Raw genomic sequence first — 15,123 nt, forward strand, 5'->3', positions numbered from 1 at the left:
ATTCCACTCTAAGTTTTTACAGTATTTTGTTTTGGTCAGATTTCGGCTAAATGAATCCATTAATCCTTGAGTCAATTCAGGGGAATATTTCTCTTCCCTGCGGTATATCATCTTGGGTATATTATAAACCATATCATTTTGCTTTAATTTCATTTCTCTGTTTTAATCCAACTCTTTGGAAATCAATGTTTACTGAAAGTGATAAAAAAATGATTAAATTTAAGTTTCACAGAATCAGAATACCGATCCTTAAAATTGTCAGGCTCTTTGTAAAGTTAAGAGTGTTTTTGTCATGGGCCGTCTAAGATCCTATTTCCCTTTTGTAGTACTGTGGCAGAGCTGCGGCAGTGGTTAATGGGATTTAATTAGCCCAGTTTCAAGGAACGGAAGAGGATTATCTCATTATACAGACATACGTGTCAACATCAGACTGTGCCATGCAGACACCTGAAGCAGTGTGGGATTAATATAATGACTCACTGCCGTACAGTATTTTCTCAGGTGTATACATACAGTGGTGTAAATGCACAAAAAAAACAAGAACTTTTTCTGGCTTACAGTAACAATATGTGTCAAAATGTGCTGTGAAACTTCTCACTGCCAGCTGTCACAAAGGCTAATACCTTCTCTCCCTGCTTATCACTTACCAGGAGATGGAGGGTGTTGGAGAGCCGAAAACTCGGCAGTTCAGCATGATGTCCCCTCCGAGGACGACAGCGTACGCCTGGTTGTCCCCTGTCAGCATCTGAGGACGCAAATCTGAGAGGAAGGGGACGGAGAGAGGGAGGTTACAGCTGCTAAAATGTCAAGTTATAGCCCACAGGACATTTCTCATGAGGAGAAGGTGCAGAAGACTGAAAATACACTTATGATTCAGAAGCAGGCTCCTCTCGAAACACTTCAGGTGTGACATGTTCTTACAGAAAGTTGAAGTGCCAAAGTGAGAAAACCCCATTTAAAATCACACTGACATTTGTAATTGTAAAGGATTTTATATTCAGACATCCAAACCCTACTGAGGGCAAACTCGTGAGGGTTTCATAAGAGCTGTCGTTTTTATATGCTTACATAATAATTGTAATTAACTCTAAGCTAACAAAGGTTCCAACTTCTCATATTCACTACTTCATTGGATTGAGTTTGTGGCCGAATACAGATTTTAAAAAGTTGAGTAAGATATTGCATTGACTTAGATTTGCTACTGGACGGCGCCACTTTAAAATATAAGGCCTCTTTATTTGGTAAACATCTACTCCTCCAGACAGTGACTCACATAAACAGAGAGCAAACTGTAAACCATGCTAACGAGTGAGTGCAAAAAACTTAGGCTTTAAATTCCCAGAGAGGACTGTCTGGTTAAATCCCCCTGCATCGGACCCCAAATTGCTCCCTATGGTCAGGCCAGTGCCTTTCAGGCTTTGTTACGCTCTCGCTGTGTGTTTGTGTTTTTGAGAATAAACATTAACTACTTGGAATAAAAGCGCTTCATAAATTCAGAAAAGATCCAGTTAGACTTCAGCTGAGGGAGAAAGCTCTTTATAAGTAGCTAACAGCTTAGAGCAACATGAAGTGTAACATCTCACGTTGTCAGAATACAGCGGTAGAAACTGCAGAAAATCCTAGAGCTACTTAAATTTGGGTGTGATTTATTGGTATTTTTTGAGAAGAGGACTTGCCTCTGCTACTGACAGACAGGGAAAGATGAAGCAACAAGAATGTCAAGCACGAATCTGCGTGATTGAAGGGTGAAAAAATGTTTGTCATGTCAATATGATTAGTCATGGTTATAATCAAGCCTTGGGCAATTTCTTACAGGACATATAACATATATAACAGGACATAAGAATGTTTTGGATTAAATAAAACAATGTTTATAGAAGGAATGATCCACCTTGAAACCTATGAAACATTAGGAATGTAGAATCTGTAGGCAGGGACGTGGATTTCCGGGACAGCAAGTGTTCTGGTTTCTGTTTGTATTACGCTTGTAGTCCGAATAAGACTGACCAATCAGTCCGTGTGGATAGCAAAAGCAGGCGGAACGTAATAACATTCCGGCTCCCATCGGCGGTCATCTGATGATGATTTTGCTTCTTATTAATCTCTATAAACCATTTGCATGGTAACAGCTAACAATCTGCTCTAGATTCAACTTGAGATAAATTCACTTGACGCTGTGTCATGAAAGCCGTTCAGCGTTCAGATTTCCTGGCTTCCTCGAATGCATCAGATCGATCGGACTTCCGTTCAACAAACGAGCATTTTAAAACTAGTTCTTCTCCTCTTGAGGACAGACCTGACAAAGCTTGCATTTTTACTTTTTACTAATCTGCATCATGATGTTGACATTTCGGCAAAGGTAAGACCCGTTAATTAAGTCAATCACAAGAAAAACGGGTTCTTTTTCTGTAAACAATGCAGCACGCATTGGGATCCGAGATTGGGGTGTCCCTGCTGCAGATTTATTTTGATGGTGACTATTATACCCCTGATGGCTGTGCAGGGTTAAATTCTTGTAATACTCACTCATGACCATGATGTTGATGTTGGCCAGAATGCTGCCATGACTGTTTGAGGCTTCACACTGGTAGACGGCACTGTCCTCTGGTGTGGCGTTATGGAGCACCACAGTGTCGTCAATCACTTGCCTGCTGCTCGACGGGTCACCTGACAACAAATTATTGTAAAAACAGAGACTCAGTTTATTTTTGCCCATTGTCCCTATGTTCAAAATAATCTGACTCCAGTATATCTATTGTAAGACGATATCCCCACTGATATTAGATGTATTAGTAGGACATGTGTCTGTAAGACATTTGTGCAACAATATATCTATTCAATTAAATGTATTCTTTGCAATAAAAATCTACCTTATGTTTAAGATTACATCAGAACACCTGCTTGTGGACTTGGACTCCAGGTTTGTGTGGTGGAAACTCGGTGTCGTTGCTCGCTGCACTGTCCTCCTGCTGCTCAGTGTCAAAATATCCATAAAACAGAGTCCCACTCACCTGTGAAAACTTCGCCATTCCTCTTCCACATTATGTCTGGCGGCGGTTTTCCACTGACCGCGCACTTGATGTGAACATCAGACCCAATCACAGTCAGCTGGCTCGGAGGAGGCTCTGTCAGCCACTTCGGCGGCTCTGGGAGACGTTAAGAAGAGCTGTGTTGGTCAAAAACAAAACAACTGCCGTCCCTGTGTCAGCAGCTTGCTCTTTGACACAAAAACAAATGCACCCACAAGAACACGCATAATTATCTTAGGTAGTGTTTGACCTACCTTCTACTATTACATCAAAGTAGTGGACAGCCTCTCCAGCTGAGTTTTTCACTGAACACATGTATTTCCCTGCGTCCTTCTCTTCCACAGCAGATATGGTCAGCTGCTTTCCAAAGTTGTTATATTTTACCCTCGGAGGCATTTCATCTCCCAGTTTCATCCATGTTATCTTAGGAGTGGGACTGTGACAGGAAACATGAGCCATAATGGAACATTAATATGATAACAGATTTAACACAGTGATAATGTAGTTGCAGTTGCCATGGTGCAGCATGTGTACATACTATCCCTCTGGTATACACTCCAGCTCCAGGCTCTTTCCCTTCAAAAGCACTTTCTCTGTCTGAACACCAGAGGGCAGCAGCAGGCCAGGCATCCTCAGTGGGGGGGCTTGGGCTATATTACACATAGAGAATAACCTTAGTCAATCAAATATACATTTATAATCAATCAATCATATTATTCACACACATGACTGTTTTCTGAAGCTTTTGCAACATGCAAACCAACATCTTCACATGATATGAATCCTGTTCTGACTCATCCTGTGAAGGCTTTGATGTGTGAAAATCACTCACTGGTATTGCTGCTGTGAGCAGAACCATTGTCATGTTTCACTGGAAGGAAAAACAAAATACAGTGAGAATAATACTGGTAGTCGTACTGATAAAATCATTGTCAGGTTTCAATGGAATGAAAACAAAACACAGTGAGTATTATCTTTCTAGTGGTGGTGATGGATTGTGTTCAGTGACATGCATTGCTTAATCCTGTCTTGGAGCAGAGCCTCTAAAAGCATTAACATGACGAGGCAAGCCCTGCTCTTTGGAATGTGTTAGAGAACTGTCATAAATATGGCTGTAAAAATTACCTGGAAATATATGCAAATGAAAAGGTAATAACAAAGGGAAATGAGCTGTACTGATTTAAATCATTTGATCATGTTCTCTGGAATCTGTCCTTCATGTGACTATAAAACCAAGACCTGCAAAAATTAAGGCTGAATGTATTTCAGTTAAAGCCACACAGACTTTTTTTGTACAGTAAACCTACAGCTCTTGACCATGACAGCCATGGCGGTTTTCTGAGCGATGGTGCGTATTGTGGAGAAGGCAGCAAAGCAACAGTAGTCCTGCCGGCTGTCTTTCTGTAAGGCATTAGAGAAGTACAGGTTGCCATCAATGCCCATGGAAACCCTCTCATCCTGCTCAATGTGCTGGAGACCTGGAAAAGAGCATACTTGTATCAATGATTCGCTTACAACGTAGAAATATAGTCTATTTATATTGTCAACCTGCCAAATGCTTTTGAGATTAATTTTGGCAGCTAAGGAAACACAGATTGGTTAGAACCTCTCAGATGTATTTATCAAAAGGTTGAGCGTAAAAGGTTCGTCAAAAGCCTTATATTGAGATAAGGTCACAATTTGAACCCCAGTGTCACTTTATATCTCCTGGACCTTAATGGAATTGCCCTCAAGAGTTTTCTTGTATAGAGCCGGTGGACTCACAAGTACGATTGGACATCATATGTATTTTACATAGAGCCATTATTCATGCCACGGGTCAGTGAAGCTGTGTATTACTCCTTGGTCAGCGCATTCACAGTGCTTAACAGTTCATCTTATGGTTAAGGCTTAATGTATAATTAAAACATTTAATTTTTAATGTAGGCTTGTAGATATTAGTTTAATATTTAATGTTTTAGTGCTTGTACATGCCTGTACATACCTGGCCGATAAAGCTGATTATGATTCTTATCGTGATTCATTTAAGACACAGCTGTAAGTCATTTGATGTCTTGTCAAAGTATCCTTTAATATCTCTGATGAAATTGATTGTTGTAAATGTGTGAAATTAAGAATAACAGTAAAATTTCAAAACAAGAATGGTGTCCGAGTCATTCACTCCTCCCTGCGTCTCAAGGCCGTGTCCTTAGGATCACCTCAAAAACATATATTGTTCTCTCTCACATCGGACAGCTTTGTTGGAGGCTTTTGAGGAGATCTCGAGGGTTGGGCAGAAAACTCAGCTCCTATTGACAAAGCACTTCAAACAGAATCACTTTCTGTGGCATTGGAGGGAAGAGGGGCTCTCATGTGAAGTAAACTTGTGAGCCTCAAGTGTACCTTTTTTTTTTACTGTCCACCTTTTTGTCACTGCTTATTTTCTGATGGCCAGTGAGGGGAGAGGACAGCCACCTGCCTCTTTTCAAAGTCCGTCTACGAGAAACTTCAGGAAGGTGTAATGCAAACAGACCGTCAACACCACCTACACTATCCAACTCCAGAATCAGGCAAGAGCAATAGCATGGGCATCCCTTACCAGCCTGTCACAAATGAACTGCCAAGGCCTCAATATGTTTCATACGTCTGTCGTTATTTAATTTTCCAAAACAGTCAATCACACACACTAGTACATTAGTATCCTGTATATCCTGGAGCATGTACCCATCATATCCTGGTTTCAGTAATCTGGATAAGCCCTTATCCTGGTTGTGTGTAACCTGCATAAGCTACCTGATGTACTCCGATAGGAACCAGGATACTCGGGCATGTAAACACCAGATCCATGTTTCTGAACATTCAATGTTGGTACAGAACACAGAGACTGAGATCGTGAAGATCAAGACACAACTGTGCAAGGGTAATAGGTCACGTGGATACGACTATGATCATGCATGCAAATAAACGTAAAACCAGGTTTCACATGATCCATGTAAACATTGAATCCTGAGTAGGATCAGAACCTGTTTAAGACTCAAAACTGGAATACGACTGAGCATGTTAACACAGTCATGGTCAAAATGGATGCAACTACAAACCAAGGTTTGAACCGGGAAGTGTTTTGTTCCTTCCATCCATATACCATAATGATCCAGTGGAACAGACAGGAAAGTGATGCAACAGATTTAAAGTTGAAGAACATCATATCACCATGATGTCATCCCACCGACAGCAAATTAACGACATAAAATACAAGCATAAACAGCTGCTCTTTAGCTTACCGATAGACATCCAGTAGATCTGACGTGGGGTGACGCCCTCTGGAGGGTTACAGTGCAGGATGACTGGGTCTCCCTCATCAACAACAGTGGGGTTAAAAGTCTCCTTTGGAAACTTGGGGACATCTATTCAATAAGGACAAGAAAGAAAATCTTATCATGAAATATTCACTAATATGGTTATATGGAGAAGCAGCAGTCTCATACTGTATAATGGATGGGCCTCTTATAATTAGGTTACTTACTTGCAACTATCAGCTTGATCTCCTCTGTCATGGCTGTTCCGAGCTTGTTAGAAGCGTAGCATTGGTATTTGCCCTGAAACTGGACGAGGTTCTTGTTGGGAAGCACAAAAGTGCCACCTGTGTGGCCTGTTCTGTTTGTTGGGATATGAGGAGGGATAAAATCTTCACCGTCTTTTGTCCACCTGTATCTGTTAGAGCAAAATATACAGCAGGTTTGATCACTGATATGATGATGAAAGCCAAGATGTTTTGTCACAGTTCATCTTAGTAGTGGCCTTTTTCAGATGACAGAGATAATGCTGGTGTCACTCACTCTGGTGTGGGGTTGCCCTTGGCTACACACTTCATCGTGACGTTGGGGTCGAAAGGAAGTGCAATGACAGTCCCAGACGTTTTAATTATTATGGTTGGAGGCTGCTCCACTATAATAAAAAGACACATACACAAAAAATGATCACTTTTAAATATTAACATTGGTTGAAGCTTTAATTACAAGACCACACAGCTAAAAAGAAATACATGTTTTTGTTGTTTTCCTCTACCATTTCTTATTTTTCCTACTGCCCAGTATGAAGCCGAGAAGCCGGTGGCATGGCAAAGTGTTATGCAAACAACACTGCATAATCAGGACAAATAAGGTGCCTTAAGTTGACACAGAACTAAAATAGATCACCAGGACGTGATTGCAAAGCATTTTTAGTCCCAAACAAAGAAACCTCTAGAGCAACACGTGTGCCCTAAACAATTTACTTTAACTGGTTATTTGTTATTTGCCGTAACATAACATTTATACTCAAGCAGAACGGACAGCTAAAAGGACGAGTGCACAGCTTTGACAAATGAATGCTTCTCACAACAGAGAGAGAGGAAATAAAAGTCTACACATTTAGCATCCAGTTCATTTTACAAAACAACATAATCAAGAATTTGCCTTCCATGTCAATCAAAAATGTTCATAATTGCTATAAATTAAGTTAAGCATGACCTTTATCAGTAAGATGATACTCATACCTTCCAGAGGGATATTGAGGTCTGCAGCCCCTGAGGTCAAGGCCATAAGCAGAACAAGCTGCAGGCTCCCCACCACCCTCATCACCCTCCACTGGTTGATGGAGGTAGCAGAGATCAGGAGAACGTGTTGATGCAGATCTACTGGCATCGCTAGGAATGTGAAAGGCACAGAGGACCTGGAGGAGTCAGAGACATATCAAAAAACATGGTCATAAGTGGATTTATTCAGCAGTCAAGTAAGTGCCTACAAGCGTCTGTACTAATCAAAGAAAAGCAGTGTTGAAGGAACTTTATGTGCTGTCTCTGAATGGGCTGCCAATAATCACAATTTAGGTAGCAAAGCTGAAAATACGCACTTTATAAAACGTGGCTGCCTGCCAAGGGAGAGTACAGAAAACCAGAAGGCAAACACGTAAATAATAACAAAAAGATCTGATAACATAAAAGCTCGTCAAACCCGAACACTTTGCAGTGCTTTTCTATGACAATCCAAACTAAATGAATTCAAGTGTGTTGATGATTTCATTTCAATTATGCCGCGCCTCGGGGTAAGAAAAATGTTCTTCATGATGTTTTGCAAGAAAATGCAGATTACCCACGGGGCATTTATTGAATGAATTTCAGGGCTTATAAATAAAAGGCAGCAACAGAGGAGCAGTAGAGACTATTAGCAATGAGCTAAATAATTTTCAATTAAATATTTGAAGTACTTCATTTTTCCTTTCATTACAGCACATACATTTCAGCCATTTCAGCACATTTAATATCTTTGATTTGAATAGAAGTTCTCTCTCTTCTAGAGAGACTTAATTTATGCAAAATCTCCTTTTGAGTAAACTACCCATTTAAAGGCAGTTGTTCCTCTTTGTTGTGGTGTCGTAGCACTACACACAGGGCACTTGTCTGGAGATTACCCTTTGAACTGTAAAGCCTGGATGGTGGCATTGCATGGCATGCTTACAGTAAACCCTACTGGCACAAAGCTGCTGTCTGCTGCGATCACTGGATCCAAGATGGCAGACTATAAATTGGCCTAAGCTCGTCAGTATTTCACGGCTTACTTCTCACAGTGCTGAGACTGTGGCGGCAGCACTGGTGATGCCAAATGAGTTCACCCCCCCTAGCTAATCCTGCTATCAAGAGAATGAAGGCAGGGGAGCTCCAGCAGTCATACAGTACGCTGCTTAACAATGACAGAGTGCTACTTAGAGTTCTTCCAAGGACGCAAAGCTGCATGTGCTGTCCCTTCTTAGTGAGAAAGGTTAATATGGTAATTGTGCTAGACTAGATGCAGGATTAAGCTGCTTGAGTTTCGAATCAATTAAACAAATTGAGAGATTGTGGCAGAGTATTATTTGCAATGAGGACTTTTTGAGATTATCTTCAGCAGGCTTGGATGGTAAACAAAGCTGCTAGATGTTTGTTCCAGCGGAGTAAGCATACATTTTCATGTTGTAATAAAGCTGTAATCCTCTGTCATTCTTAGTCTGCTGCTTTTGTATAAACTATATTTCACAAACAGAGGCTGCACACACACACACACATGCCTGCATGTGCACGCCTGCACACACAGATACAGCTTTCCAAGAGACCACCTACTAGTACTATAAAAACTTAAGTGACAGTGTTTTGATTCAAATCACAGACTGCAAACCACAGCAGCCCTTGTTAGGTAGGAGGCCCACAGTCCACCAGTGACATTAGGTTTGTGTTGATACTGACAACACAGCAACAACTAAACAGGTAAGTCATTCATGTGTATCAAATCCACTGCCTGCTGCAGGGGGAAAACTGTTGAGGGTAAGGCAAATTCCTAAAACTTTATATGCGCATAGAGATCTGCAACCTGCCACTTTAATAACTCGAACAAAGCAGACACAATCTGTTTAAATGACAAAAATCCTTAGAGCGTAAAACAGGCTGGTGTCCCTGTGTAAACACATAACACAGCATTTGTTTTGGGAGTACAGGATCTATTACCTGAGCACATGGCAGATCATAGCCACAAATCCGCAGGGATTGTGTTCCCTAAGCCAATAGTTGGCCAGGGCACGACGAGTGCGACTTCTACATGACTAATCCTTGCAAACACACACTGTATCCAATGACTCCCTCCCTTTTTTTTAAGCTCACACTTACTGCAACCTCGATCAGACCAAGCTGCACCCACACAGAGACTTTATATACACGTGTTGATGCAAAGAAACAGACTGCAAAGTAATGTTAGAAGTACCAGCGCACGTTATTCTACTTAAAGACATAAACAGCACAGAATTCAGAGACTAAAAACTAACAAACTTTCCATTAAAGTCACTAAAACTTACTGCTTTTTGAGTCATTCCACATCTCAAGTCCACCTCTAGCAGTGGCCCAAAGCAGCAGCACTAAAAGTCCTCAGAAAAAGTTTGTGACAGCACTACCAAGGGATCATTCCTACAACTCTCTCTGAACCAACATCTCTGACATGCCCTTCCTCCTCCACCCTGCATTGCTCCTCTGCTGGCGCACAGACACGCCTCCCTGCCCGCCCCTCCACTCAAGCAGCTAACAGGAGACTCACAGAAGTGACATATGTCGCCAAAGCCTCTCACTTGGCAAAGAGGGTCTCTAAGCCTGAGACAATGACTGGGACAAAGCCTGCACTGCGGGGCTACTCACTGAGCATTAAAGAGTGGGAGGAGAGGAAGTACAGGCATGTCTCTCCCTCTCTCTTTCTCTCTCCCTCTTTCATAGATCCCTCCATCCTTCCTTCAACAAACTACGCACGCCCATTTACAACCGGCTCCGTCTGAATGATGTTAATGCAATGTGTCTCAGCTCCATTGAAAAGGGAAGGGAGTCATCTTCTCCCAGAAGAGGAGAGCTTTTGTGGATGTGCACTTTCATTTCCATGCAGTGCTTCAGGGTAATGATAGACGAGGGCATGGGAGAACATGCCTGAAATAGACATGTTGTGATAGCAGGGTACTCTGCCACTTAAAAAACATGATTTGGCTTCTGCTCCTTCCCCTCCTTTCAAGGTTTTTAATCATGCAGGTGTAGTTTCTTATCTGGAGATTCAGTTCAATATTTATTTCTCTCACACAACTTAAACACCCTCTTTATGCAGAGGTCCCCGATGCTATCTATTTCTAATTCTCTCAGTAGACCCCATTTATATTCCGAGGAGTAAAGCAGGGATTTGCGATATAGGTATAACAGACACCGTCCTGAGTTTAAAGTGTTTTCCAATTTGTTTCCTGAGCAGCACTGTAGGAATAATGGAGATTTTATCTCCAACATAATTCTCTGAGCCTAATGGAGACATAATGACCGCAACAACTAAGCAATGCTCACAGTGCCCTGCAGGGTCATCCGACCAGCAGGAAAAAAAGAGTTTACATTAACAGCTTCTGTATTTTTAAAGCCTGAAATGAGGTTGAGCGAGCCGTACCCCTGAGACGAGCTATTCTGGAAGCTGTCTTATATTTTAAAGAAGCTTTAATAAGCAGCTCTTGAGGGAAAACAACTCTAACTGCATTTAGTATGCCTTATAAAGAAATGTCTCCCAATATTCTGTCTTTCTTTAGTGTTTATTTGTTTAATAAGGAAGCCATACTTTTTAAACTGTTCAACTTTTAAACCAGTGACTGATTCAGTGACTTTAATTTAACCTAAAGTCACTGTCGTCCAGATGGCTGGTTATCATTAAGCAGTCCATTTAAGCCAAATTTGTCATTACTTCTAATGGACCTTTTCCATGTTTAAGGCAGCAGGGCCTCCGTAAACAGAGAGAGAGAAAACCTTAGAGGCAAAGCACAACGGACTTTCATGTTCACTCACAGCTTGACATGCTGTGTAGACACTGGACAATGTGTACAAAAGATGAATGTAAAGCAAAAGACAACAGCTGTAGCACCAAACGTACACAGTCTGGTCTGAGTAAATATTAACACAAAGTCACCTGGTTTTATGTTTTTGGAACACACACAAGCAAAGTTAAAGCCAAAGAAAAAGAGACAGAAAATACAAGATAACAGCTTTTATGCCTATACAAAATCTTTGCCAATACACATTCTTGGAATACACATATACTGTATATCTGCTGTATGGAGTTCCACAGGGTTCGGACCTTGGACCAATTCTATTCTCACTATACATGCTTCCTCTAGGTAATTTGTTTAGCCGGTTTCATGATGTATCTTATCCCGATATGCTGATGATACTCAGATCTACTTATTTCACTGCAAATCCAAAAACCTGAACCAACCTCCCTTCATAATTGTTTAGCTGCTATAAGTGGATATCTCTAATTCAAATCCTGATAAAACACAAATACGTTTAATTGGACCTGATAACTTCACCACTGCAGTTGAACAGTGTATTTGCCCAATTCAATCAAATATCCAACCTACTACTAAGAATCTCGCATCATATTTGACCAGTGTATGTCTTTTGACCATCATATCACTAAGCTTGTCCAGTCCTGTTTCCTGCAGCTAAGAAATATTGCAAAAGTCAAATCAATACTCCCCTCTTCTGATCTCGAGCTATTAATTCACACTTTTATTTTCTCCTGCCTAGATTATAGCAATTCCCTTTACACATGCCTCAGCCAATCATCTCTAAATCGTTTACAGTTAGTTCAAAATGCAGCTGCCAGATTATTAACTAGAACCAGCCGTCGGTCCCATATCTCCCCTGTTCTTTCAACCCTCCGTTGGCTTCCTGTTAAATTCAGATTAAACTACAAGATCCTGTTAATTACATATAAAGCACTGCATGACCTCACCCCCAGTTACATTTCAGATCTTCTCGTTCCATATTCTACTTCTTGTCCACTCGGATCATCTAACCTCGGCCTTCTATCAATCCCACAGTCTAATACAAAAACAAAAGGTGATCGTTCATTTGCTCATTACTGTTCTTTGGACAGTTTCAAGAAGTTGCTAAAAACTCATTTGTATAGACGAGCCTTCTTGTAGCTCTCCATCCCTGTCTTAAGTTTAACTTTGTTTTCATTTTGCTTATTTCTTTTTTACCTTGTTTAACTTTGGGATTTTTGCCTTTTGTTTTTGTTTATATGTTTTCTATTCCTGTGTTTGTGAAGCACTTTGTAACCTGTATTTTTTAAAAAGTGCTCTATAAATAGATTCATTTACTTAAATACTATTTATATTCACCTATGTATTTTTGAAAGCTGAAACAATTAGTTGATTAATCAATGAGTCAGTCGACAGAAAATTAACCTGAAACTTGAATTATTTTTACAATAACAGTCAGCTTCAGCTTCTCTGGTTTAGTGATTTTCTGCTTTTCTTACTTTTATTACAGGAAATTACATATTTTGGTGTTTTAAACTGTAAGTCAAACAGAAAGTGACATTTTTCCTTAAGGAATTAATGAATCAAAAAAATAGTCAAATACCCCTTTAATCCACTGGTCCTAATTGCTCTTATCCCAGATTACTCCAGTCATGCAGGCTCCAGAGGTCAATTTCTCCTTTCTTCCAATGTTTGCTTATTATGCTGATAAAAACATCATTCATCATTGATATAAAAGGAATATAATTATACCATTTCAGATTCAAAGTAGTATGGTTGTAATAATGATTCACTCAGCTTGAAAGCTGACACCTAGGTGCTAGAGTATGACAAACAAAAGAGAATGCAGTGGATATTGCCAAGTATTTTGGGGGGTTTCTGATCGTGACCAGTTTCATTGTGCTTGTTCAATTAGCAGGAACGTTAAAACAAACGACAGACAACCTCATTTGTGAATTCCAACTTCACGTCTCCACCGACATCTCAATCCCCCGTGGTGACAAACTGAAAAGGTTGCCCTGCCCCGTGCCTTTGTAGTGATGCATTTCCTCCCCGGCAGTCCCTGCCTCTAGTGCTCTCTGATAATTACATGTCTTTTGTATGAGTCTCTACTCAAGGCTCACAAATACATGGCTATTACAAAATACCTTCCAAAGAAACTTTAGAAAAGCTTGACATACCTCAACAAAAGATGTCTGGGTGTAAATAGCTGTAAAAAAAAATATTATAATCATTACAAATATGTGCATGTGTGTAATCAGTATAATCAAAGAAAGGCCGGAAGGTCACCTGAGTATTTACTGTAAACATATCACAACAGAAACCAAAGGTCATGACCCCTTTATGATTCTATTATATTCTCAAACATTGTGTGAAATCGCAACAAAAAGGTTCCAGTGGGAGTTAACCCAAGCTTCACACGAGCCGACATAAGAATGCACGCACAAAAGAGCAACGCATTATGACAAGCTTTGCTGTCAACAACGCAGACAATGACGGCTGTGACGGAGGAGGATTGAGACGTCCATAAACATCTGCGAGGACTGACAGACAGGAAGGTAGCCTGCAGACAAACTCTATTCATGTACTGGAGTGCTTTCCCCTGTCTATATAAATATGCAAGCTCCTTAAAGTCATTGGGTTGGGCTACGTAACGTTGCATTCTTAGAATTCAGGACGTTAAACAGAAATGTGCCAGTAAAGTGCTTAATTAAGTTTTTCTGGCACCTTGTGCACATGTCCTTGATTGAAATAATTGAGGCTTTAAAGAATGTGTTTCTGAAAGCCACATGACTAGTTTAAGAGATTAGTACTGCTACTGTTACAACGGATATGTCTGTGAAGGTTCTCAGTCATCCAGGACAGTCTAAGCCTAATCCAAAAGGCAACTGGACTTGGCTGAAGTTCTTGAGGACGTTTCACCTCTTATCCAAAAGGCTTCTTCAGTTCTCTGAACTTTAAGAACTTCAACAAAGTCCAGTTCCCTTTTGGATTAAGAATAGAATTACAACGAATATGGTTACCATGAGGGCTGCATGATTTGTGGTTTCAGAATCAACATCTCAATGCGGGCCTTGTCACAAAACAGAACGTGTGATGTGAGGGACATTTACTCATACAAGTCATAATAAGAATTTGTTGATGCTTGGAACAAAGGAAAAATCTTTAATGTATCATTATATCTATGATGTAGATCCATGACCAATCTAAAAGATAAGTTTGTGAAACAACAAGTGCAGCACATCTACAGGCCGCTGGGCAGGAGAGTCTGCATATCACCTGCCTGTAAACATTCATGTGTTGCATCTACTGTCACAGATATCATCACCTGGCTGCTGAAGGCAGGCGTTCAGTTCTCTGGAGTGTGTGTATTCCTGTTATCAGCGGCACCTCATTCCTTAGCTAGTTATAGGTGGGGCACCTTTGAACACAGAATGTATTCCTTCAGAGGCTACACTTGAACACACATATGTTGTAGGGTTGTTTGTAAGTCACAGGCAGTATAAGACAGTGGGATTTCACTTTAAAAACCAAGACCAATTTGGGGTTCAGTGTCTTGCCAAAGGACACGTAGACATGTAGACTGAGGGAGCTGGGGATTGAACCACCAACCTTCCAATTGAATGATGAACAACTGCCACTGAGCCACAGCCGCCCCAAGAGTAGGAGGCTTAATGTTTTAAATGTTGACAGATAGCTTTTAAAAATATTTTATTCATCTTTTATTGAGTCCTTTTTCACTTTTCGATGATCTGTTGGTTTGGCAACCTCAGCACTG

The 15,123-nt window shown here is 40.6% G+C and overlaps 1 protein-coding gene across 3 annotated transcripts in view; it reads right to left on the minus strand.

Moving 5' to 3' along the window:
- Positions 1 to 15,123, minus strand: part of chl1a (cell adhesion molecule L1-like a) — a 58,266-nt gene that overhangs the window by 28,318 nt on the left and 14,825 nt on the right. For all 3 annotated transcript variants that reach the window (XM_069659767.1, XM_069659766.1, XM_069659765.1), the window contains exons 3-13: positions 7,543 to 7,718; positions 6,845 to 6,953; positions 6,532 to 6,719; positions 6,290 to 6,412; positions 4,337 to 4,507; positions 3,862 to 3,900; positions 3,568 to 3,679; positions 3,284 to 3,465; positions 3,012 to 3,146; positions 2,527 to 2,667; positions 648 to 759 (exon numbers count right to left, since the gene is read on the minus strand). In XM_069659767.1, coding sequence (XP_069515868.1) covers positions 648 to 759; positions 2,527 to 2,667; positions 3,012 to 3,146; positions 3,284 to 3,465; positions 3,568 to 3,679; positions 3,862 to 3,900; positions 4,337 to 4,507; positions 6,290 to 6,412; positions 6,532 to 6,719; positions 6,845 to 6,953; positions 7,543 to 7,690 — 1,460 coding nt within the window. In that variant the 5' untranslated portion in view covers positions 7,691 to 7,718. The remainder of the gene's footprint in view (positions 1 to 647; positions 760 to 2,526; positions 2,668 to 3,011; positions 3,147 to 3,283; positions 3,466 to 3,567; positions 3,680 to 3,861; positions 3,901 to 4,336; positions 4,508 to 6,289; positions 6,413 to 6,531; positions 6,720 to 6,844; positions 6,954 to 7,542; positions 7,719 to 15,123) is intronic.

This window comes from Semicossyphus pulcher, unplaced genomic scaffold, assembly GCF_022749685.1.
Source record: "Semicossyphus pulcher isolate SPU_LCO1_2020_fin unplaced genomic scaffold, fSemPul1.0.p SCAF_13, whole genome shotgun sequence".
NCBI classification, from domain to species: Eukaryota; Metazoa; Chordata; class Actinopteri; order Labriformes; family Labridae; genus Semicossyphus; species Semicossyphus pulcher.